The sequence below is a fragment of the Magnolia sinica genome, chromosome 18, assembly GCF_029962835.1.
Source record: "Magnolia sinica isolate HGM2019 chromosome 18, MsV1, whole genome shotgun sequence".
Lineage (NCBI taxonomy): Eukaryota > Viridiplantae > Streptophyta > Magnoliopsida > Magnoliales > Magnoliaceae > Magnolia > Magnolia sinica.
The window spans coordinates 18,860,629-18,888,220 of NC_080590.1; the positions used below are offsets into that span (position 1 = coordinate 18,860,629).

The 27,592-nt window shown below is 40.1% G+C and overlaps 1 protein-coding gene across 1 annotated transcript; it reads left to right on the forward strand.

Annotated features, from left to right (window-relative positions):
- Positions 1 to 18,585: 18,585 nt before the first annotated feature.
- LOC131233228 (protein ROOT PRIMORDIUM DEFECTIVE 1) lies at positions 18,586 to 26,172 on the forward strand. The gene is made up of 2 exons (XM_058229871.1): positions 18,586 to 20,798; positions 24,492 to 26,172. The coding sequence occupies exon 1, from the start codon at positions 18,683 to 18,685 to the stop codon at positions 20,081 to 20,083; it is 1,401 nt and encodes a 466-aa protein (XP_058085854.1). The 5' UTR covers positions 18,586 to 18,682; the 3' UTR covers positions 20,084 to 20,798; positions 24,492 to 26,172.
- Positions 26,173 to 27,592: the final 1,420 nt, after the last annotated feature.

Below are 27,592 nucleotides of genomic sequence, written 5' to 3' on the forward strand. Positions count from 1 at the left end.
CCACCACCATAAGGTCGGGTCCACATGACTTGGACGGTTTGGATAAGACATACATCAAGGTGGGGTCTATCCGAGTGGGCCACACATCACACAAAAATGAAAAAGAGAGAGAGAGAGAGAGAGAGAGAGAGAGAGGCACCCACATCAAGATCTTCCCCTTCAACTTCTACCCTTATGCTCCAATGCCCTTATGAGCTTCCTCAATGGTGGAGATAATAATATAAAGGTTGGATTGGTGAGGATCTAAGGTAGAAGATGGTTGGATTTTTGGGATGGGTTGGACGTCCATGATTCTTGCCGAGGAGAATAAGGAAGAAAGAAGGAGGGAGAGAGAGATAAGAGAGAGAGAGAGAGAAGTTATGGTTTGTCATAATGATGTAAGGCCATCATAAATGCCTAGGTAAGGGGAGGTGTTGACTTAAGAAGAGGGGTCATCATTACTTGTGTAAGGTCATGACATCACCCACCTAAGGAATGGTGCCATAAGGGTAGGTAGGTCCCACTACGTGCGGTCCACAGTCATTATAATGCACGGGCCATAACTTATGATCTAAACGTCGCATTGACGTACGAGACGCGGCATTGGAACCGCGGTAACAACGCGGTCATGTCGGTACAAGTTTCGAGTTGAGCTAACTCAGATATACTAGACACGACTCAATATCGCAGGCAAATGCCAATAACAGATCGTGGGTCACCGAAATTCATCCGGAAGGACCACGAAAGCCTACGGAACGATACAGTATTGGATACGGGTCTTACATGGAGTTTTCCAAAGAACAAAGGAGCCACTACAACTAGTTAACACTGACATTTGTGGACCATTGGATCCATCCTTTCTTGGAGGTAATAAATATTTTATTACCTTAATTGATGATTTCAGTAGAAAATTATGGGTGTACTGTATTAAAGAAAACTCTGCCGCTTTCGCTGTCTTTAAAAGTTTCAAAGCCCTAGTTGAAAATGAAAGTGGTTATAAAATCAAGGTCCTTAGATCTGATAAAAATGGGGAGTACACCTCAAATGCATTTCGAGATTATTGTAGGGAACAAGGAATCAAGCAGCAACACACTGCAGCCAATACGCCACAGTAGAATGAAATTATGGAACGAAAAAATCACACCAACTTTAACATGACAAGGACCATGTTGAAAGAGAAAGGCCTATCGAAGAGCTTCTGGGGAGAGGTAGTTGCATGTACTGCATATCTGTTCAATCGATGTCCCACTAAAAACGTCAGATTTATGACATTACAGGAGGCATGGAGTGGCTACAAGCTGAGTGTGGCACACCTTAAAATCTTCGGGTGTGTTGCCTACGCTCAAGTTCCAGAATTAAGAAGGAAAAAACTCAATGATCGTGGCAAGAAGTGTATCTTCATTGGCTACAGGGAGGAGTCAAAGGCATACAAGCTCTATAACCCACTAACCAATAAGCTGGTGGTGAGTAGAAATGTGATGTTTTGTAAGGAAGAAGCGTGGAAATAGAACGAGAAAAATTCGGCTAAAGAAAAGCAGGTCGAGGTCGAGGAATACGAAGAGAGACACGAGAATCAAGAGCAGACACCCACAACACCTTCGACTGAATCGTCTGTACGCAGAAGTCCAGGAGTATGTTCCATCTCTCCTAGAAGAACTCCATCAAATCAAAATCCAGCCAGTACATCTTTATATACCTCTCCTTCACCTTTGGTTCCTATCAAAATGAGAAGCCTCAATGAAATTTACACTTAAATTGAGGAAGTAAATTTGCTCTGCTTATATGTGGATCATGAGCCTCTTACGTTCAAGGAAGCCGTGAATGAAGAATGCTGGAAAATAGCTATGGAAGAGGAAATTCATGCCATCGAGAAGAATCATACATGCAAGCTAATGTCACTTCCTAAAGGCCAGAAGACCATTGGTCTTAAACAGGTGTATAAAATCAAGCGGAATGGTGATGGTAAGATCGAACGGTATAAGGCAAGGCTTATAGAAAAAGGCTACAAACAAAAATATGGGGTAGACTATGAAGAAGTATTTGCCCTTGTTGCTCGCCTTAACACTGTGAGCATGATCGTCTCCCTTGTAGTACATCACAGTTGGATGATCTACCAACTGGATGTAAAATCTGTATTTCTAAATGGAATACTCGAGGAAGAAGTCTATGTTGACCAACCTGAAGGTTTTGTCATGCAAGGGAAGGAACATAAGGTGTATTGGCTGAAGAAAGCTCCGTATGGGTTGAAGTAAGCCCCATGATCTTGGAATGCACGTATCGACGGCTATCTTCAAGAGAATGGCTTTACCAAATGTTTGTATGAGCATGTAGTTTGCATAAAAAACAATACTCATGGCGATATGCTCATAGCCTGCTTATCCGTTGATGATTTTCTATTCACTGGAAACAACCAGGTGATGTTTGAAGAATTCAAGCAGGTTATGTTCAAAGAATTTGAGATGACTGATGGAGGTCTGATGTCATTCTTTTTAGGTATTGAAGTGAAGTAACAAGTCGGCGGCATTTACATATCTCAGAAGAACTACACAAAGGAACTTCTTGAGAAGTTTCAGATGGTCGACTGTAAAGCCATAAATACACCTGTTATAACAGGCCTGAAGCTCATAAAAGATGGCGAAGGAAGAAACATCAACTCAACCCTATTCAAGAGCCTAATCGAGTGCTTAAGGTACATCATAATCACTAGGCCAGATATAGTCTACAGTATTGGGCTTTTAAGCTAGTATATGGAAGCCCCACAAGAGTCACACTGGTTAGCTGCAAAACAAGTACTGAGGTATATCAAAGGGACTATTGAATTCGGTTTCTTTTATCCATACGATAATGAGGCAATGCTGTATGGGTACTCTGATAGTGATTGGGGTGGTGACCAAGATGAACGAAAAAGCACCACAGGTTATGCTTGTTATCTTGGGTCGATGACATTCACATGGAATTCAAAAAAGCAAAGTGTGGTCACCTTGTGTAATGCTCCGAACTTTTCAATACCCGAGTATTGAAAGTTCTCGAGTGGTACCACTACATTTGACTTAATATGTACATGTGCACCATACCTATCAAGCCATCCTAACCTTACATTCAGGCTCCAACACAAATTTGACCGTTATAAATAATATCTATCCATAGATCAAGCCATTCGACCATTGAAAACAGTTTCCATCCACATAACCATTCCTTCGGTGCCTTTCAAGATGGGCCACCCTTCATCAAACCCACAACCCTGACTTGGATGAATCGTCTCTAAATCAAATAATCTAGCCATTAAATTATAGATGTAATTATCAAAACATCCTTAAACTAGGATTAGGAACCGTTAGACATGCTAATCATTGGTTATGGAAAGGGTCTGATTGTGGGATCGTAAGAAAACATCTACTTGATGCATCAAGTGAACAGTGTGGTCCACTTGAGCTATAAATCTACCTCAACTCAAATCAACATTCATTTAGGGGGCCGTTAGAATTAATAGAAGGTTAAAAACGCCACTAAACCAAACCCTGAATTTAAGATCACGCGATAACCACTATCCGTTCAATGTGAAATTATATACCATGCCTTCACATCATAAAATAACCGTACACATCAAACTTCAGGACTTAAATCATCGTAGAAGTGATCTAAAATGAGGAAAAGGCATGTAACCGTCGATTTGGGACCACCTGACTTTTGGATATCCTTAAAATTCGAGATGAACCCCTTAAAATGCATGAACAAACAAATGGGCAGTGAAGATTTAACAAAACACATGCTTGTGGGCCCCGAGATCATGGTTGTGTGTACGAGTACACGTACACCCGCGTCACTCCGAAACGACTCGTCTGCGAAAGACCGAGCACCGCACGAAATCGTCCGCTGGGACGAGCGGTGGCCCACCATCACGGTCCCATCGGAAGATCCAGGCCGTTAATCTGGTGAGAAAGATAAGATAACCCAATCTAGATCCCTTTTCGATACAATTTTAGGTCAGAAAAGCGGGAAAGAAATCATCTGCAAATGGAGAATTCGTAGACCGTTCGCTGGGATGAATCCGAGGACCCATCACCGTCCGTAGGGATGATCGGAACCGTCAATCATGTTCCTGGGGCGATTTAGATTAGGTCCCCAAGGTTTTCCACCTTCGATCAGGCCGCATCCTTGTCCGTAAGTTGCGCCGTCAGGAGTTTGGACAAATTTCACTCCACGTCGCAGCAGAGATTGGTTAAGGAGTTTCGGGCCGATCACGGCCTTTTAAACCTTGTAAACCCAAGATCTGAACCCTTCCATGGAAGCCATTTCGGAGTAGAAGATGGACCGTGATCTACCACACCGGCCCAATCAGCGATGCGCAAGAAACTTCCGGATACACACGGCGTAAGATGTTACACCGACTCCCTTGCTGCATAACGCACCTACTGTCGGTTCGAACAACCTATAAAGGGCTCTACCGTCGCAAGAAAGAAAAAAAGGAAAGGAAAGGAAGAAGAGAAAGGGAAAGAGAGGCTTCAGCCGAGTAGCAGCTCTGTTCGCCCAGGCTTGCTGTCGTCCAGCAAGGAAGAAAGAAAGAAAGAAAGAAAAGAAAAGAGGAAGAAAAGAATAGAGAAGAAGAAGGAAAGAAAGGGAAGAAAAAGAAAAGAGAAAGAAAGAGAGAGAGAGAAATAAAGAAAAGAAAAGGAAAAGAGGGAAAGAAGAAACAAGAAAGAGAGAACTCGTGCGGTGGAGTTGCACTGCGACGAGTCAAACCGAGTTAACTCGGTTGAAACTCAGAGTTGTTGCCCCAGTTGGGTTAAAGTCTCCCATCCACACAACACCGTATGATAAGTTTTCCTAATTAATAGATTAAATAAACTAACCTAGATAAACATGATAGACAGTACCCTAGTTTAATCCTTAACCAGATAAACCGTATAACCTGTAGATGATTCTTAGTTAACATGTGAAGATGATTCAACCTTAAAAAGGTGAGGCTTTTATCCTTTAAGCTTACACTAATTTAAGTTATCATATTTATCTTGCTTTTCTATGCCTTTTATGATATGAATTATCCTGCCTTTTCATACATTTAATGATGTGAACTATCTTACCTTTCTATACCTTTAATAATGTGAATCATCCTGCTTCTCATGTTTATATTTTTCTGAAAATTATCCTATCAATTGATTCAGTTATTATCATTACAATTATTGACCCTGCGGGGATTATGACATCATGTTAATTACAAGGGATTTCTCTGAATTTATGTAAGGCCATGGATACAAGCTTGTCCCCGTCTTATCAATTTATTGAGTTGGCCCTGCCACTCGTCTCTTTATTTGAGTTTGGCTATTGCCACTCTCTGTATTATAGAGTTGACCATTGTCACTCTTATCTTATTATGATTGGCCATTACCACTTGTGTTGAGTTGACCCTTGTTACTCTTCTCTTTATTATTTTGGCCTCGTGTCGTCTATCTTTACAGCTTGGGCATGTGTCTTGCTATTCCAAAACCTCCATAATTCAGTTTATATCCTTCATTATTCATATTCAATTATATGTTTTAAGATTCAATGTATCTCTGTAAGTGCAAGTGATGTGTAAGATGTATCACAACTAGTAATTCAAATATTATATCATGGACGTAATGCGCTCTAGGTAGAGACCCTCTTGGGGCACGTAAGTCCTTAAGCCTTCGGGTAGTGGTGCACAAATTGATGTGTGTAATTCGCAAATGCAGTGTCACATCACTTCAGGATTAGATGTCGCAAATAGTCACTCCATGAATAAATCGTGTCATGTAAATCACCCAGCTCATGTGTTGTGCGCTATGAGTTCTCATAAATTCATAATAGCGTTGGCCATGCATGCGAATATTTGTAAAGTGAGAGTGTGAGTCGACCCGGTTATCCATAAATCGTATTCCACAATATAATGATCACTACGTATGATGAGCCCCACATACTTTACTAAATATCCATCTCATATAGGTTGTTTGCGCATTCTGATATCCTCGTATTAGTGGACTACGGGACATATCAGAACCATTTACGTAACTTTTGTGAATTTCTTGGATTATTGTTGATCTTAAAAGATAATTATCACTATGAATAGGGCATTGACCCTCTCCCAACCATACAGATGATACAGGTGACCTACAGATTGAAGACTTAGAGGACTACTTCCCTATAGAAGATTACCTTAAAAGACTAAGAAGGAAGTTTTATTATTTAGTTTTATACTTTTACTGTGAACTCTAATGTTGTAATAAACCTCCCATTATGAGGCCATTTGATTATTTTTTTTACTCCGATGAAATATAATTAATACAGTTGATTTTATTCTTTTAAATGTTACCTTCATGAATATATTTGGATGTGACCTAAATGAAAAAAAAAAAGATGCGATTTTCTAAAGCATCCAATTTACACATCATTAAAACCTGGTTTCCTTGAGCACAAGTACAAACTCTGGCCTTGAAAATTCGGGATGTTATACCTTGTCCACATGTGAAGCTGAGTACGTAGCAGCTTCATCCATCGTATGTGAGGCTATCTGGTTAAGGAATTTGCTAAATGAGCTGAAGCATCCACAGGAGGAATCCACTGTTATATACGTGGACAACAAGTCAACAATCGAGCTTGCCAAACATCCAGTATAGCATAGAAGGAGCAAGCACATTGACACAAGATATCACTTTCTTAGAGATCAAGTAAAGCAGAAATTGATAAAAATGGAATACTGTCACACCACTGAACAAGTGGCAAACATCTTCACCAAAGCATTGCCGACTGACACATTCAGGAGACTTAGATCAATGCTCGGAATGAAGCCGGTTTTGGTTTGAAGGGGAGTATTAGAAACGGTGGATTCTAACAAATCCAAAACCGTGTAGAAACCGTGTGTAAACCATGTGTGCTAACTGTGTTAAAATTGCAACAAATTTATTTCTTAGATTTTTTTCTATGTTTAGCTACCCCTAGGAACCATCTAGAGAGGGGTATTTTCAGTCATTTTATATGAGGTGAAAGCCTATAAAAAGGTAGCCTTGTAAACGTTTTCATTATTCAAAAAGTTTAGCAATAAAAAACAGTTTTCTTTCTCTCTTTCATTTTTCATTTTCTGTTTCATGATGGTTGCAGCCACACATTAGAAGAGAGTGGGTTTTTAAACCTGACACAGGAAACCAAGGCCATGTCTGCAAGATAACAATCCTACACTAGAGAATCTTTTCCTAATTTAAGGGAGGATCAATGCGTTCAAGTAGAACCCGAACAAGACATAAAGAATTGGACTAAACAAAACTATTGAGCATGCACATGGACTAACTGTGATATGATAGCTGATCCAAGTCTCTACTAATGCTGTTAAGAGAGAGAAATAACAATTGGAAAGAAAGAGATCAACACACTCCCCTTTAGGCAGATGGGCCTGACATACTACCTTTACTTGGTGCTACTAAGGCCCACTTTATCCAGCAGTAGACAACCCCTAACTTCATTATAATTAGGGAGATCTGCTCTCAACTTGTATATGAAGAAGTCATCGATCAGATATGGAATTGCTTTCTCTAAATACATGGATGATCTTGTGGTTGAAGCTTGAAAGATCTAAGTCTAATGTCGTTAAGAAATATTATAGTTTTTAGGAGTTGTGGATGTAAAGCTAGAATTATGAAATAGTGGATCGGTTTATGTATCAATAATGGAGATTTAAGAACTGAATCTGAAATACTTATTTGAATTGAAAGCTATTAGTCCACTTGATGCTGATGATAAGGTTGTGTTTGAATCTTTCCTTCTTGGACCTTGATCTTCCGCACATTAGACCCCTTTGAATCTTTCTTTTTTGGATAATGGGTTTTCATTATCAATGATGGGACTAAGACTTATATTTATAAAAACAAGGATCGTAGTAGTTCAACTCTTTAAACTCTTTACAACCGCTCTTCTTCTTAAGAGTCTTCATACTTTAAAAGTTCATGTCTTGATGGGAGACTATGTTTCATTGGAATACTCTAAAATCCATGTTTGCCAAAAGTACTCTAGATACATAAGAGAGTTAAAGTGCACCACCTATTATGTATCTGAATCAATCACAAGTACTATGGGGCTCACCAATATGCTCAATCCAAATATCCAGTAATTTGATTATCCAAAGCATTGATCATACGGGGCTCACCTAATAAAAGTCTAATAGTGGATGGAGCCATCTGGTCTATCTATTATTACTTTCACAGGGATGTAACTTCAGTTAGAGCATAAGTCATCAAGTCATTGCTACCTCCTGTGACGGACTTTTGGGTATTTTCTAACCTTTTAGGTGCCTTCAAACTCACTCCTAACCAATTCAGTTCTTAGTCTCCATTACACATAGTCAAATTATCTAAGTTTACTTTCACCATGATGTAGAGCGGGTCGCGGACAGTTTCATGGCCAAGATGGATCCAAAAAGGCCCGGTCGACGACAGAAGTGATCCGGACCATCGGACCTTAGATCGGGCGTATCTCGCAATCCGGAATGAGTTAGCTGACGTAAAATATATGATTTTGGGGTAGAACGAGCTACTTTAGCCAACCAACCCAGCTACGCCGGGTTACGCCGCCCGGAATTGCGAAAAACCCCTTGATTGACGGTCGTTTCCCTGTTTTAATTTCATTTTTACTATAAATAGTAAGTTTTAGTTTGATTATAACTCTTCATCCGTTGGGCTTTAGGAGTTGCGCCCAACGTGAAAAGAGCTTAGAATAATTAGGGGAACGGTTTGGTGAAGCCAAATAGGACACTTACTATTTTTGGCTGAAAACCTTGCGCACTAGTAGACATCATGACCGTCTATAAATAGTAAGTTTACTATTTATAGTAAGTCGCGGATTCTAGGAGTTTGAGTTGTAGTTTGATTATGATTTCTTTCCCATTGCTTGATACCCTTATTTAAAGGGTTGTGAACTCGATTTTAATAGATCATCAATCAATTTCGAATTTATTAGAATTTATTTCTATTTTCTGCTTTCTTTCCTCGTGGATTCGAGAAGTCTCTGTGAGGAGTCCAGAGAAGTTCCGTGGATTCGGAATAGTTATCCTCTTGAGGAAGACGGTGCTCGACCTCACGTCCTCCCCTGCGTCACACATCTTATTACCAATTGGCATTTCTCCTCAATTCCCTTAAATACAGTTATTTTTAATTTTATGCTTCATAATCTTGCCACCCATTCATTTTAACATCCTTGTTGCAGTTGCACGCGAGCTATAACATGTCATTCCTTAGTTACTCAACATTTTCTCCCATAAATCATGGCGGATCTTATAGCCATGCATCCTATTAAATTACAATGAATATATGATAAATAATGTGAATTGTGCCACATTAACTTCATTTTTATCTGAGTTGATTTTTTCCATTTCCTTTTCAAGAGAAGTCAAGCTTTTCTCGTGATTAGACCAACTCATGATCAAATCAAGTTTTCTTGAATCTGGGTCACATCTGGTCAAGTGGACTCGCGAGGTTATGCCAGATCTTGTTTGCCACGATGTGTCTGTGCTTGCAATATTTTCCAAAGAGGGTTCGGTTGAGCTGTGAAGATTTCAGCCTGCAATGATTTAGATACACTGTGACTAGGTTCCGGCTGTCACAGTACATCTGCCTTTTAAAGTTTTCTCCCACCTCTTCCACAACGTCATGGTTTTAGAGAGGCCCACCCTCACATGGGTTCCTAAAAAACAAAAAAGAAAATCATTGCACGGATGATAATTATATGTTTTTTCCTTTCTCCCCATATGATGGCTTTATCATTCAAAATCTGTATTTTCAGATTTTTGGTTTGGTGGGGTCAAGCATATGATGAAAAAGAAGCATTATGCAACAATGTCCTTGTCAAAGAAGTCGGTGACCATAAAATGTGGTAAACTATCACGCTTGATAGTATGGGAATACGCAGAAATCTGTATATACAGCAAAGAAGGGAAAGGAGAAATGTACGCTCATCATGCATCTTCCACAACGAGATTGTGCTGTCCATGCAACATGGGCTCTCTCTCTCTCTCTCTCTCTCTCAACATGGGCTCTCTCTCTCTCTCTCTCTCTGAAAATTGGCACATTCCAGCAAGGGTGATGTCAGTTGTTACATTTTCAAACTAGTGGGACCACCTAAATGACACCAACCAAACATGCATGCATGTGTACGAACACGTTACATGCTTGGAGGTTGTCTAATTCCACGCGCGGGTACACACGTTGATAAAGCTTTGCATAAGATTGAATATAAAGCTTGGACCATCTACCTAAAATGTCAGAAGGTTTCCACTCTCCAAGGTGGACCATAACGTTTGAGGTGAAATTGATGGTTAATTTCTTTTTTAGTCATTCATATGATGTGGGCCACCGGAGGTGTGAAATGGGCCGAGTTTTAAGACAGAAGATCTAAATAATATAGCTTACATGATAGAAAGTTCGGATCACATACATCGGCAATGTTGAGGAATATGCACCTGCGTGTGTGGAGAAGGGCTCCCACACGCCAGCGGAATTTGCAAACTCTCTACTTGGATTATGGCAGCTCATAGTTTCATTGTTCGAAATTGCATTGCATGGTAAGATAGTCTTGGGGTTGTACTTGAAGGTCCCACGTGGAGGTAAAAATAAAAATTAAATATATAAAAAAGAAGAAGAGGAGGAAGAGAATAAAAAACGAGATGTGACGGATATACGGCCGATGAATGCGCCCAAATGAACTCCCTTGAACCCTTCGATTATTGTCTCACTCAAAACAACCAAGTGATGTTCCTTTACATTCGGAATAGATGTTGGTTACCGTCCACCTTGTGCACATGTGGAGCATGTAATGTGAGTACTTTTGTCATTGTCTTAAATTTGTCTGTTACAAATTTTATCAATATCATCGATGGATCACCCGGTTACATCGAACAGATGTTGATGCAATTAACAAATGCTCGACCTCATTGCGAAAATTCAAAATAATAATAATAATATTAATTAATTAATTGTTGAACAGCTTTGGATTTGCTACATCGAATGTGACTTCAATGTCATTGGCTAGTCTTCGAAGTTTGTTGATCTCGTCAAAGGTCCTATCGCATGCGCATGTAGAGTTGCATAGGTGTGCAGTTTGTTTCCTATTTCAATTGTGTATATGAGTGTGTGTGTGTGTGTAATTAGGATTAATGTAAGATTATGGTTCTCAAAGACGTTCCTAAGGATTCGAGAACATAGATATAGGATTTCACGAAAGTTTTTGTGGTTGTTTAGATTAGTAAATTCATTCATCTCTTATAATATTTGCATTCATAGTGGATTACTTGACGCTCTGTCTCATGGTTTTTTTTCCTTGAGGGTTTTTCCACATATGTGCTCTCTATATGTTTTGCTTTCGTTTGATTTCGTCTTGGTAATTTTAATTCAGATTTGCTTTCTCGTGACCCTTAACAAGTACAACATTTGAGCGGTCCAAAAGGTGATCCCCATTATGAGTATTACCCTGAGTGATAAAATAGGTTAATCGGTTCATTAGGTTGGCTATGCACACATGTACATTGTATTAGGTGGTTATGTGGTTTTGTTTTTTAGTTCCACCTGATGAATAAATCTACTTGTGTCATGGTTTTTTTTTTTCCATGAGGGTTTTTCCACATAAAACTTACATGTTCTCTAAGTGTTTTGCTTTTGTTTAATTTCATCTTGTTAGTTTGAATTCGGATTTGCTTTCTCATGACCCCTAACAAGTACAACATTTGAGCGGTCCAAAAGGTGGTCCCCATTATGAGTATCACCTTGGGTGATAAAATAGGTTAATCAGTTCATTATTAGGTTGGCCACACATGTACATTGAATCAGGTGGTTGTGTGGTCTTGTTTTTTAGTTCCACCAGATGAATAAATCTACTCGATATTGGATATTGCTACTAGGGAAGGGTTTATGAGGAAGATCACTGTCTACCTCAAGTATGCAAAACATTGAATCACAAGGTTATTCTTGAATTCACGAAAAAAAAATAAAAAATAATAATAATAATAATAAAATAAAATAAATAATTAAAATTAAAATTTTATTAATTAATAATGCTCCAACTTCTAATTACATCACTTATAAAGAAAAGCAAAACCCTAATTAAAAGTCTTGATTCAACTAAACTAAATTTTATCTAAAAAAATAAATTTACTAAAAATAGACAGTCCTAAATTAATCATGTCAGATGATTCTTAGCATGATTAGAATCAAATTCTAAAAAAACTGCATATACTAATATTTTAAGATGAAAAAATACATCTTAGATAAAACTTACTAAAAATAGTAATTTTTTTCTCAAACTGTGATTTTGAATTGAAACGAAGCATTTTCTCATGAAACAGAGCGGCACCAACTTGCTTACAAGGTTAGTTGACCTTGAATTGACTGTTACCGTCAAAATTCACAAGCTCTTTAAATGTCAATTTTTCCATATTTGGAAGGAATTTCTTCGATCAAGATGCGCCTGGGCCTAATTACGTCATGCCTTGTGTAGGACTGAGTCCAAATTTGATAGAGTACGTTCGCTTTCATTTGGACTTATTTCGGTCCAGTTGTGCTAAGAATAGGTCTCTAGCCCACTCTACATCGGATCCGAATAATTGTGGATCCAACTATTTGGAGAGCTGGATTCCATTCATTCACATGCGTGACAACATGATACATGTGCCAAAGGCACATAAGAAAGGGAAAAGATGTTAAGGTTCCCTTCCATTGAGATGTCTGTGAACATTCCAAACAAAATAATTGTGGATTGACCTAATTAGGAATAGTTTGATAGCTTGTATTTGGTTTGCATGCATTGGTAATTACGTTGGAATCCATAAAAATTAGAATCACTAGTTATGTTTGACAGCCTATAACTGAAGATTATTGGAGTTTAGCAATCCAATAATCTAAATTACCAAATTGTGCTTGGTAGTCTGTATTTGAAAGAGAGAGAAGCAAAAGAAATTTTGCGACCTGCGAATAGGTGATAATTAGAATCACGTGAAATGAAATCACATGATTTTGTGATGCTATTCAAAAAGTGCCTATGTAAATTGGATTTTAAGTCGCATCAAATACACTCCTAAACTCACCATAGGAATTGACAAAGAAAAAAGAGAGATTAAGCTTATTAGTAATAGACGGGCTGTCAATGGGCCGATCTTGGGCCATAAAACTCAAACCTTTGGATAAAGATGACCCCAATAGGCCCAGGCAGTTCACTTCAAAAAATTTTGGGCTGAAGCCAGCTCTGGTTGGACTTGCTGATCGCCCCTAAAGCCAGGGATCTAGCCTTTAATCTTTGGCCCAAAAACCTATTGTTTTGGGCTTATCAGCCCGGAACTCAGTGCGACATATGGCCCGCATAACCATTTCCAAAGCTAGGCCATACCTGATTTTTTCGACATGCAATGTTAGGGTTATGACTAGGCTGGCCTAGTCCGTTGAGCTTCATTCCCGGCGAGCTCCTCCAGTAGGGCTGGACCTGGGCCAAGCAAAATTAAGATTTTGAAGAAGCCCGTCCTAACGAGTTCAAAATCGTAGCCCAAAGACCCGAACATAGCTGTGGCAAGGGCTTTTCTGGACCAATGGTCAGGTCCATACACCGGACCTGAAGCCCCCAAGGACATTACATTGGGCTTAAGTTGCCTCGAGCCCCTTCCATCAAGAGGTCACCTTTTGCAAGATGAGAGGTATAATATAATACCAGGGCCAAAAGACAGGATTTTCATTTTGTACGAGTGGGGCCCATGATTGTTTAATCCAAACAGTGTAGATTATGGGGCCCACCACCTTGAATGGTCCATGCATAAATATCACTCAGATTGGAAAATCCTAACCTTTTAATAGGTGATTAATGAAAAGTAGGGTGAAGGAAATTCAGCAACGATTCGAAGCTTCATCCAACCGAAACAGGGCCAAATAATCTATCGCTAGAACCGAGATGTTTTCCATCCAAACTAAGGCCCATCATATCAACAGTATCTAACACCCTAACCATGGGCCCCACTTGTATACACTGAAAACCTGAATGGTATTGCACGAACGTTTGGGTAGATCATCATGTGAAATTACTTACGCATGTGTACAACTTAACAGCTGGGTCTATAAAGTATCCGATGGGCCTCAAAGTCTGATGGCCTAATCGGGTCCATTGATTGACAACATGTGGGCAAAAGAAAAAAAAAATAAAAAATGTGCCAGGTCGGTTTCTGGGAAAATCGGCTGCTAAACAAAGAAAAGATGCGTAGTAACAAGATATTAATGGAATGGGCGACTCAAAGGGAATGGTTTGATTGGAATCTTGACCGTTCATCCCTTGGTTCTCTTATGGATTATCCACACCCTAAAATCTTTTGATCCTGATCGTAACCGTACGATAAGATTACCAATGTGGGCTGAATGTGGATAATTGCTGACTGGTGCAGTCATCCTAGCCGCAGCGATTGGATGGATTAAAGACCAGGTCATTGAAATGCAACAATTCCAATCAGTCTTCAATCACCATTGCTTTAATACTATTTCGTAAGATTCGTACATGCGGAATGATTTCTTGCATCAGACTCTTGTGGTGAGTTTGTACATTTTATTAGTGGGCCTCATTGGACAGCCCACGGCCTCAGGTCTGGTAGAATTGGCCCATTCTAACTATTTTATCATGAGACTGCAAATGGACCATAGGAGCAAACCCTACTACTGTCCGATCAGTTTTTTTCCGGCCGTCCATAATCCAAGGTGGGGCCCCCTTGTGAAAACTGATGGGACAATCTATGGCTGCACTTGTCCTGGACAGCACGCGGGTTCCACCATTTGCATTAGTAGGGAGTAGATAATAACGTGTCTCGAGGACCACTGAAAACACAACGTCTGTGACTCATTTGAGGGGTTAGCGGATTTGGTGCTGCCCTGACCGGGGGACCCACCTTGATGTGTGTATTCTATGTCCACGCTGTTCATCTGTTTTCCATTTCATCTTAGGGCATGAGCCAAAAACGAAGAAGATCCAGATCTCAGGCGGACCATACTTTAAGAAACAGTGGTGGTTGAACGCCCACCAAAAAAAAACTTCCTAAAGCCCACCTTAACATATATTCGTCAACGAACCTATTAATAAGATTAGGTAAACCTGAATGAAGGGGAAAAAATAAGTATTACCTTGATCCAAAACTTAAGTGGCTCACTAATGGTTAATCACCATTGTTTCCTATGTTTATGGTCCACCTGATAATTAGATCCGCTTCATTTTTGGCTCATGCCCTAAATGATCTTGTTAAATAGATGGATAGTGTGGAAATAGAATACACACATCAAGGTGGGGCCACGGTAAGAGCCGCACCATCTTGGGTGAGGGTGGGGGCCGCAGGTAATCTGATCCCATTTTGGGAAGCATGTCAATGTATTGTGTAAAGTTGTACATGAGCTGAAATAGCTTCAAAAGTTCGCTTGGCTTGGCTCAATGTACCTTGGTTTGACTCGACTCCATTGAGGACTTGAGGCAAGTCAAGTTTCATATAACTCATCTCATTTGAAAACAAATGTGGTCTAGTAGAGTGGAGCTCGACTCAACTCAGATTATATATATATATAAAATAGGTTGATTGCATCCGAGCTTCTCTCTTTCTCCTTCGTCTCCATTCGTCCACTCCTTAGTCGCCTCCACACCCGCTCGACTCAGCATCTTAATCACATGAAATGCACCCACCAAACTCCTCCGTCTCTCTCTCTCTCAATAGTAAAGTACTTTTAAATCCAATCAAATTTTTAAGTAATTGTTTAAAAATAGAAAAAAATTCGAAATTTAAAATTGAGATTTGGAGCTTTGATTTGCAAATTGTAAGGGTTGAGGGTCACGTTGGAGATGAGTTGGGTCAGGTTAGGGTTGGGTTGGGTCAAGTGTGGGTTCGTGGGGTTAGGTGTGGGCTAAGTTATGGTTGGGTTGGGTGTGGGCCCGGTTGGGTCGGGTGTGGTTCGAGTTGGGGTTGGGTTGGGTTGGGTTGGGTGTGGGTCAGTTGAGTTAGGTTGGTCAGGATGGGATAGGTTGGGTCGGGTCGGGTCGGGTCGGGTCGGGTGTGGGTTGAGTTGTAGCTAGATTGGGTAATTAGATTAGATTTGGGTCAATTGGGTTGAGTTGTATAATTGGATTAGATTTATAATTGGTCAAGTTGTATTTTGGATTAAATTTGTATTTTGGATTAGATTTGTATTTTTATTAGATTTGCATGATTTTATTTATTGATAATTACATTTGTATAATTAGAATAAATTTGGATTTTGTAAAGTTAAATTCTAATTGTGAATCTATGATATGTTTATTTTTTTAGAATACGTATAATAATAAATATTTGTGGTTATTGGTTAATTACATTCATGTTGATTAATGTGTCTAGATGCGTATTTAATTATCTACCTACATGTTTAAGAATCCATGTAAAACTACATTATATTATTCAATGTTTATAACCATCTCATGCAATTAAAAAAAATGTGATTTCGTAGCATCTTTGAGAAGATACCAATTGAGACATAAGGCCAATATTTTCATTCGTAGGCATGGAAAATGGAGCATGCCTGGGCCAAAAAACAAGGCAATATTTTCATCAGGTGACCCACGCGTCGTTGACTTTTTGTTTCCTCGTACAGACGTGACCAGTCTAATTTTCGAGATAGGGCATGCTCAAAAATGACCCTGAGCTTGTAAAAGTATTCTATGCTCCGCACATGTGCCATGCAGCTCAGTCCATCTCAGACTAGCCAGTTCACTTCTCTCGGGGAGTAATGGGAGTATTGGACTCCACCTCTTTTCAGGCAGGACCGTTCATCACATGAATTTCAGCCAATGACTATGGACCTTCCTCTGTATATTATCTGCCATTACCTTCTGACCCGTAATCGAGATGGTTAGGATCCACCCAGTAGCATAGATTTTGTAGCTCCACCCAAGAAATTCCCCACCCATCTGGTACACATTTACATCATGGTTCGATGAGTCTTGAATCCGTGGAAGTGGATTCCCCATAACTTGGTGATCAAGATCACAATATCGACCGACACCAGCGGAAAAATCCCCTGACCTGACATGCTAACCCGTCAATCGGTAGCTTCCAAGGCAATTGAGATAAAAACATAATCAAAGTCTACTTTCGATGGAAGAAAGGCAAAGATGGACGGCTAAGATCCTCCAATGCTTGAGTCTGGACCTTATTCAGTCGATGTAGGGTGCATAGATCAATGGTCCGGATCACAGAACAGTTGGCAACGGGCAATTCCAACAATGAGTGTTAGCCGATCGAGTCTGGGCCGAGTCAGGGATAGGCCAAGGCCTGAGATACCGTCCATCAAAAGACACACAGTCAGGGGTGTACATCAAGCCAAACTCGGCCACCAGCTGACCTAAGCTCGAACTTGGCTTGGTCATCAAGCCTGGCTGGCCAGCTTGGCTCAATTCAGTCAGCAGTATGAGCCATTTTGGGCTGACTTTGAGCCAAGATTAAGCCAAGTTTTTTTGTGCGGCATTTCCACACAAATACTTGGACTGCACCTTCAAAATCCTATTGTCTGTAAAACAACAGTAAAGGTTGTTCAAGTGTTTTATCAAATATTTTCTAAGTAACATTTAAAAAAAAAAAGATATTTATTTCATATACATACAATCCTTGACACTCGCCACACTTTGTTGAGTCATTTCATCAAACACTTGGTGAGCAACATCAATATCAAAGTAACTGAGTCACCAAACCAATTCGTTCCGAGTTCGATTTGAGCTGGGTTCGATCTAAGTCGAGTCGAGTCGAGCTGGGGCAGCTCGAACTCATTTTCGAACTAAAAAAATCAATTTGACTTGGCTCGAACTCGGCTTCGAACCAAGTCAAGTCGAGCGAGCTAACCGAGCTGGCTCGGGTCGTGTGCACCCCTATACAGCTGGGTGTGGCGGGTTTGGGTTAACGCCCAGCCCGAGTCAGTCCCACGCTCAACATGGGCCTAACATAGCAGTAGGCCTAAGTTGGAGCCAGCTAAAATCCCTTTTAACTGCTTGAATGTTCTAAATTTAACTGTTGATTAAGTGGACCCCACATGTACAAATAATGAAACCAACGGTTTAATTCGAAATGTACCAAGTCCTGTGGGGCTGAACTGGAACTTGAGCCCAAGACTATCTCATGGGCTAAGCTAAACGGTCCATGCCCGTCCAAAGTGGGCTTGGGCTCCCCTTGTATATGGTCGGGGAATGGGGAGGTATTTGATGCTATGACGCGAGAGATTATTGATACAAGGCTACTCAGATATTGTACACGTGGCAAGTATTAACTTAAATCAAACCATCCAAACTGTGGGAAGCACTGTCCATAGATCACCATACAAAAATGAGTCGGCTCTTCTAATCTCAGATTAATGGAAATCTGGCCTTCTATTTTTCCATTTGACCGTCCACCATGTGTTCCGTAATCAATCGTTAAAAAAATAAATCAGTGCAAATTTACGTTCAAAATACATCGAAACTGCGGCCTTGGACGGTTTAGTTTAAGTTTTATACATTCTATATATGCATTTTCAAGATGCCTGCGTATCAACCATCAGTCTACCAGAGTATCAAAGTTCCTCTCAATACAGTTCTTCTCCTTCCCAACATTCAATTCCCTCTCGCAAAATCAAAACACTCCCACCAAAACCCTACAAAAACCCGACACGCATTTCCGGCCTTTTTCAACGGAATAAAGACAAAAATGCCCTCAATCCTCCAACTCTACTCCAAATACAGAGCTTCTTCCATCCATCTCTCCCATCCGTCCATCACCTCCATACATCTCCGCCTCTTCTCCCAATCAACATCCCTCCCGAAGAAGGTCCAGCGCGTCCGCGACCATGGCTTCGACGGCTACATGGAAATCCACAAGAAGATAATCAAGACCGTCAAATTCCAGTCCCTGATCCTGTCCCAGCCCGACCGCACCCTCTGCGTGGCCCGCCTCGACTCCTTGGGCCGCCGCCTCGGCCTCAAGCAATACGAAGCCGGCTCCTTCATCCTCAAGTACCCCCACGTCTTCGATATCTACGAACACCCCGTCCAGCGCATCCTCTGGTGCCGCCTCACCCGTTCCGCTCTTCTCCAGATCGACGTCGAGAACCGCGCCCTCCAATCCCAGCTCCCTGACGCCGTCATCCGCCTCCGCAAGCTCATCATGCTCTCAAACACCAGCCGCCTCCGCCTCGAGCACATCCGCATCGCCCGCCACGACCTCGGCCTCCCTGATGACTTTGAATTCTCCGTCGTCCTCGCCAATCCGAATTACTTCCGCCTCTTCGAGGACAAGGATCCCCGGTCCAAGTTTGTTGAGATCGTTGAGCGGGACCCGGACCTGGCTGTCTGCTCGATGGAGAGGAAGAGAGAAAGGGAGTACAGAGAGAGAGGCTTAGATGCCGAGGACATCAGGTTTTCTTTCATAATTAACTTCCCACCTGGGTTCAAAATTGGGAAATATTATAAGATTGCAGTTTGGAAGTGGCAGCGGCTGCCATACTGGTCTCCGTATGAGGACGTGTCTGGTTATGATCTGAGATCAATCGAGGCTAAGAAGCGGATGGAGAAGCGGGCTGTCGCGACGATCCACGAGATTCTATCACTGACAGTGGAGAAGAAGATGACATTGGAGAGGATCGCGCATTTTAGGTTGGCGATGGATCTCCCCAAGAAGCTGAAGGAGTTCCTGCTTCAGCATCAGGGGATATTTTATATCTCAACGAGGGGGAATCATGGGAAGCTGCATACAGTTTTCCTTAGGGAGGCATATCGAAAGGGGGAACTGGTGGAGCCAAATGAACTGTATCTGGCGAGGCGGAAGCTGGCGGAATTGATATTGAGGAGCCCACGGAAGGCGAATTTGGACCCATTGTTGGTGCATTTTAGGGGGGTTGGAGAGGGCGATGGCGAGGCGGGGAGTGCTGGAAAAGACTATGGTGAGGATCAGTCTGGAAATGATGGGATGCGTAGTGATGGAGAAGGGAGAGAGGATTCATATTCAGATTCGGCTTTAGGTTCTGATTCCGATTTTGATTCAAAGCTTATAGAGAGCGGTGGCAGTAATTGTGATAGAACAGATGAATATGGTCGGATTGGCGATGAATGAGAGGATTGGAGAGGTGATGTGATTTGATGGGATTTTTTGAGTGCTGTTGGTTTGAATCTTTGAACTCTTTTGCTAGCCGGTTGCTTTGACAATGACGATGACAATGACGATGATCTATCGTTACTTCTGTATTGGGTTTGTATGGGGTCTTGAGTTCCTTGTTGTGTTTGGGGATCTTGCAAAAGAGAATTCGGTCAGGTTAAAGGGACGGGTCGGCATCATTTCTGCAGTGGATGGTTCAATCCACACCCTCGGAAAAAGTTAACATTGGATTCGTTGTGTAGGAATATTTGCAGGCCTCTAGCTGATTTGGGCACTGAACTCCGTTTGAGAATTTCACACCCCAGTTGGACCTTGTGGTGCCAATATCAACATGGCATGAAGTCAGTAATTTGATAACTTATGCAACTGGGAAGGTCAGAACATCCACTTCAATGCTTTTAGTCTCATTTTGAAAGTCTCATTTTGGGGTTGAAGAAGCTCTTTGCTAGGCTGAGTAGTCAATTTCGAGGTGGAAGAAACATAATGCAGCTGACTCAGCTTCCTCCAACTCTCTTACACAAGACTATGGCAAACCATGGCTGTTTGTTCTCCATAAAGTATAGATTTCTTTTAGTTTCAAAGGAGATCGCAGCTTCAACAGAAGGTTAAAAAGCAGCTGGAAGCAGTTTTGATCCAGGAAGATATTTATCTACACCGCCACCCAATTATTCTTGTAAGTTCTCTCATTTAAATTTAATTGTTCTTTTAAGTGTAAACAATAATCACATTTGTTTCTTTCTAAGAATTAAACTTGTCAATACCATAGAGATGGATTTCATGGAAAAAGTATGGATCATTCGTTGTCTGTTAACATATGTAATTGAGTGCAGGACAACTTTTCCATTCTTTGTCTTTAATAATACTTAAATGCCTACAATGGAATTATTGCCACGGAAGAGTTTTTTGGAAAATTCTCTTCCTAACATTTGAATTCTTGATTGGCAAAGATAAATCAGATAACAGACAATGATAACATACAAAGCCTCTCATATTCTTTGTTAATTGTCTTAGGGCACTCTTTGGATGAATGTTTGGTGGTTAACCACCGGAAAAAAAGTGAAGCTCATGAAATGGTCGAGGCTGGAGCGGGATTGGGTGAAATTAAAACAGACAGGTTGTCAAGGGAAACCCAGGCATGTGAGGGGGTGGTGTATGCAGTGCAAGGTGTTTCGTATCCATTACGATACACCCATAAAGGCCGATACACATAGGTAATGGCCATGATTGTTACGTGATACGGGGGTGAAACGGGGCAGTTGGTTTTTTGGGACCGTATCGGCCATTACAGTGGCCGTAAAGGCCATTACAGGGCATAACGACCGTTACCCCTTTAACAGTTGAAAAACAACCACTTTTGTATTTCTATTTAAATCCATTTTCTCTCTTTTTCTTTTCTTTTTTTCACTTTTCTCATTTCAAAAACTCAACTAGATCATTTTATGATAGATTTCGACCACTCTTACTATAATTTTTAAGATTATAGCCATAAATTGAAGTGATTTAAGCGAATATAAGCTCTAATGGCCTTTTAAAAAAAAAAAATAATAAATGAAAAAGTAGTATTTATGCCCTTTTTACAATTTCTAGCTCTAATGCTTGATTGTGATGTGTAAACATTAAAGACATATAATAATGTTCCTAAATTCACTAGACAACTAGATACAACACTCCTACCAAAGAGTGGACCATTACACTACTATAAACATATTTGGAAAAAAAAAAATGAATATATATATTTAGAATATTTACATTATTCTGGATTTCCTAGATATTTTTAAAAAAAAAATTCAGTCAAAAGAAAATTTTCAACCATTACGGGGGTCGTAACGGTCGTTACGGCCGATACCCGTATCACTAATGGTGGTGACCGTTATGGCCATTGTTACCAACACGGAATACCTTGATGCAGGCAACCTGATTATTGCCTTTCACCGCTTTTATAGATGGGTGTCTAACACAGTAGAGGCAAAGGCTTTGCTCGATTGTCTTAAATTGTGTCACTCTATTGGCCTCAACATGGTTATAATTGAATCAGACTTGAAAGCCATCACAGATTGCATTTGTAATGGATGTCTCCACCATGGATGTGGCGCCCGTGGGGAGAAATCAAGCACAAGCTCTCATCTCTTATGCACTCTGTAGAGCATATCTACAAAGAGAGCAACTCCATGGCAGATGGACTTGCCAGATTGGATAGAAGGGGGGAAGTAAGGACTTCCAGCATACAAATGATCTCCCTTCCAATATTAAGGATCTACTGGTTCTTAATAGAGTGGGGATCAGGAATGTGAGGTTCAGATAACTGCTGCCTTCTGTGCTCTGCCCACAGGTATGCTGTCCATTGCTATTGTGCATGTTTTAAAAAACTGTACAGGGATGTGTTTTATCAGTGTTGGGGTCTATGATATTGTATGGCCTTTGGTGGAGGGTTAAGCGCATACGAAAATGACTTCTGAATATATGAACTCAGGTGGTATGCTAAAAAAAAGGTCTTGGGGCACTCCAAGTGTGCCAATCTTGCACAGTCATTGAATTGAGTGTACTCACATTCAGTCTTAATCAAAGTTAATAGCCACTAATATATGAAAGAAACTGTCAGTTGTGAAAATCTCTTTGTTAGTGAAAAAAACATCCTGGATGCAGGGGAAAAAAGAAAAGAAAAAGAGGAAGGCACTGGAAGATTAGAAGAAACATCCTAGATTGGATATGGTTTGTAGACAATACTCTGATGCAGCAAAGTTTAGAAATTACAACAGATTTTTACCCCAGATTAAACTTCATTTTATGCATATATCACACACATTTGTTTATGTATAGTAGCAGAAGGTCATTTATGTTTTGATTAATTCATGCTTGACTGCAGTTTCATCGTTTGAGTTTTTGACAGTTTTAGGGTTTGGTAACACCTATAGAACTTGTAGTCCAAATTGGTACACACCTGATTTGCCGAAGTTCTCTTTGACCCTAGTTATAGATTTCTACAGAAATAGAAATAGTTAGGAAACTCTTAACATTGGCTAACCACATTCTTTTATAATCTTAAATGACTAAGGGCCCATTTGGGCACACTTCTTCAAAGGGGAGTTTCTGGGGAGCAAACAAAAAAAGGCTTTGATCCTGCTTTCAGTCAACTCAGCAAAAACCAATTAGATTGGTTTTTGTCAAGTCTGAATTTTAGGTCCCATTTTCTGAGCAAAAGATGAGACGGTGGTTTGTAAAATGCATCCAAATGCACAAGATCAACTGCCATTAAAATAAAACAGTGTTTGCACCTCAAACCCCCTTTCAGAGGGTGTGTCCCAGCGGGCTATAAGGGGTCCCAGCTTAGCATTTTATTGATCGGGATCCTGTTTCAAAGGTTTATGTTTCATGGGAACAGCTTTTAGAAAATTTTCTAGAAATAATAGTATTTCTTGAAAGCAGAAACCCTAGAATGAGTTTGATGGTAATCTCATGGCCCTGTATATTGAACTTTGAATTGCCATGATTTAGTTTGATGGTAATCCCATGGTCCTGTATATTGAACTTATTGCCATGATTTAGTTTTGGTTACCTAAAATTGCAAGGTTACCTGCAAGAGCCCTGATTCAAATGAGTTAGAAAGGACAGAGAATGAATAAACTGACAGATGTAAAGGGGTGCGGTTTATTTTATTCAGAGCAAGTAATAAGGTATGGTTTCCTTTATTTGAGGAATGGTATTTGAAACATACGCAGTAGCCAGGCGACCAATCCCTTGGCTGTTCAGGAAACAAGGCTAGAGAAAAGGTATCTAAATCCACAAAGACATGTAACCATTTTGCAATTCTTGTACCTCTACAATCATATAAACAAAGGGAAATGCTCAAGTGCATTGAGTGCATGGGAACCTTCCCAATTCCAATGCACCTGCTTGTATTTGGACACATGGTCAATCCATATCATCAATCAAGACTTGTCCATTTAATCAATTGAAAATAATCTAAACTATCCATTTGGTCCAACCTACTCTTCATACACATGGACAGTAAGGATTGCAAAAAAGAATTAGTCAAGTCATCAATCTAAATCATTCATTCGGCAGGGCTGACCTTGGATTGTTTTATAGTTCTGGTGAATCACTTTGTTTAGAAGATACTGACCATGCAATCAATGGCTTACAGATGGTTATATAGAAAACAGCCAGCAAACAGATCTTTGGAATCATCTGTTTAGCACAATTTCTACACAATAGCCTAGGAGTAGGTTGGACTGATTGAAAAGTCTAGAATGTAGATGGATGATAATGAACCGCTGTTAGTTTAGCAGTTTATGCTATGAACAGAGAATCATATTGACAACACTTGTCCGAATTCATCTAACGCAATTAACTGCGCTCCACTGCTCAGTATCTGTGGAGCATTCCTGATATGATTGAGGAAGTGTGAGTCCTGGGTAGGGGTGCAGAGATTTCTTTCTCACTAGTGAAGAGGAGAGACGAATAACGAGGCTGACTCGCTTGCTAATTTAGTGTTGAATTAAATATGTCTGTCCTGAGATGAGCTTTTTGGTTTCTGCCGCTGCCTGTGATGCATCTGCTTTTAAGCCATGTTAGCATACCATGGATTCCATTCTAAACAATGAAAAGAAAAAGGGTCTTCCTTTGATGTGACAATTCACTTGTTTGGATAACAGAGAAAGGGATGGATTTTGCAAAGCAATCATTATAATTTTCTTTAATTTGGATTCTTGGCATAAGAAACTAGGTGACAGTTGTGGGAGTAATATGAGATTTCCACTAGCGAACCAAACAAAAACTCTAAAATGAGAATCCATGTTTCAATAGTACTTATGAAAATCACCATTACAATTTTCCTCAGTTTTTTGTTTTTGTTTCTCAGTATCAGGCTATGCTGCCCTACCTATTGGTCTCTGTTTTTGTCTAGCTTTTGCTAGTGTTTTTCACGTTGGGCTGGTGGTGTTGCAGCCCTGTTGTATTTTTAGTTTTTCTGGTTTCAATCAAGTTAAACCATTCATGAAGATGGCATTTTGTTGATGATCATATGTAGGAATTTACAGGGTTTGATCCCTAGATGGCACGTTTCAACATTGAGGTCTCGAGTTGAGATCGTTTTACCCATCGAAAAAGGAAAAAAAAAAAAAAGTAGCAATGTACAAGAGCCAAACACGATCACACCATTGACTTTAGGACAAGTTCCGCCCCATGTACGTGTAATGTTTCTCCCCACAGAATGACCCCAGCTGGGAGTCCAAGAGATTCTTGACTCTGATTGCACTACCAGATCTGAGTGGCAAGGAGATGGAACTGGATATTTGTAACCTGGAAACTAGAAAAAAGCTAGTGGACAAACTTAGCTTCCATTCGAGATTTCCAATGAGCATTTTTGGCTGTTTAATGGCTGATATGATCTTGCTGCATTGCACTTCAAGGTTAACAAATCAAAAGCTTTTGTTTTCAAGCTCTGAGAGCTCCACATGGATGACTTTTAATGAATGATCTAGAATGCATGAATGGTTTGCTGGGAAGAGAGTGTCCTAACTGTTGAAAATCTTATAGAATTTGAAAGGGACCAGCACATGAAAGTGGCCCTCATATCTGAAAGCATGATGCAACATAGAACTAGCTTGAAGGATGGAGTCTGGGCTGATTTTTATATGCATTTGACATTGCCAGTAGTAAACTGTAGGGAGATTCCAAAGGGCTGATAATGCATTGGGAGTGGCAAAAAAAAATATTACTGCACGGCATAGTGAACATGTATCTTTCTCAAACATCTCAATGTTCTGGTGGAAGATTCTCCCTGGCAGTAGCCTTAGCTTTGAAATTTCTGAGATTGCACTCTTGCTGTATGATCCACACTGCCAAGAGGAAGCAAAGTTTTCCAAGAACCTCTCCCACTTGATAGGAAGAGGCGTTCGAAATAAAACTAGGAATTTCATTGGAAATATCTTCTACAATATAAGGGATTTAATCCAACCAGTGAAGTACATTCAAAGAACAGATGATTACACTCTCACTCGTACTGTAACAGAAAACACAATCATCATTTTGGATAATATGTATGCTTTTTTTAAAAAAAAAGGTTTACTTCTTGAATTTTTTAATTTTTTAATTTTTATGAAAAGCAAACCAAGCAGTGAATAATTGTTTTGGGATATGTCCTACAAACAGATTAGCTTAGTCCACGAAATAGGAAATATGCAAGGCCTACAAATGTCAATGGCTGATGACATCCTAAAATTACCATGTGGCCAGCAGTGAAAATTATCTCATCCCAAGAATTGTAGATGCTCAGCTGCTGCACTTTATTTAAAAATAAATAAATAAAATAAAATTGGAAAAGCCCAGATTCCCACATTCATGAAATCAAGCCACCCTTGCCTTCCTTCCTAAGGCCAAATTCATAAATGGCATTGCTTGCTAATAATTTCAATCAGTCTTCCAGAGGAAGCCAAGGGTAGTCCCGAAATTGGTATTATCACCATATCCAATTAGATGCCTAATGTAAGGTTTGGCCAGATCTCATAGTCTTAGATACTACGTGCAGCCCACAAAGTATTTCTGTTGATTTTGACATCCCAAATGGAATTGTGCTTGAGGTATTTATTCCCAAAGGTTGTTTTCATTAGAAATAAATTTCAATAGTTGTTTTGTCAAGCAAATCTTGCTTTGAGATTGTGATCAGAATTAATCCCAACCCTCATTCTTCATGGTAAATGCCATCCCATCCTATGGTATGAAGATTAGATTTTCCTCAAAAGAAGTTTCTAATTATTCTTTCTGCTCTAGTAACACATTCCTTGGGAAGTAGGAAAGCACGTCCCTGGAGTATGTAAAGAGAGGACATGGTGGACTTGATAAGTTCGAAACTACCAGCAAAGAAGAATATGGAAGACTTCACCCGCCCAATTTGCTATTGAGCTTGTCAATTAAAACCTCATGATCCAGAAAGTATAATTGAGCTTTTTGATGGATTCATGCTTGGATTTGAGTGGCAACTAAAGTAAGAAAAGAGACTATTTAGATTCATGGCAGTGCTTGTGTTAGCTTTAGGAAAAATCATGAGATCATCTGCAAATAAGAAGTGATTGATGGAAATTTGACCCCTAGAAAATGAAGAGACAATGAAGCCGATAGATTGTCAACAGATCTTGAAGAAATGAGCATTGAAACCACCATGGCCTGGAGCTTTTTTCAGGCTTTCAAGTGGAATGACTGATTCAGTGTTTGGTAATTTGCTTGCAAAGTTCATCTTGCTGGAATTGGTTTTACCTGTAAACATTATCAACGAAACTAAAATCAGTGTTGGATTGAGGAATATTCTCAGGAGCAAGAATCTTATGAAAGTAATCAGTAAGGACACTCTTAATTTCTGCTTGGGAGTGCTTTACCTCTCCCTTATGATCTTTCATACTCCAGATTCTGTTACTTTTTGCCCTGGCTTTAACAAATGAGTAAAAGTAATTAGAATTGCAATCTTCCAAGTTT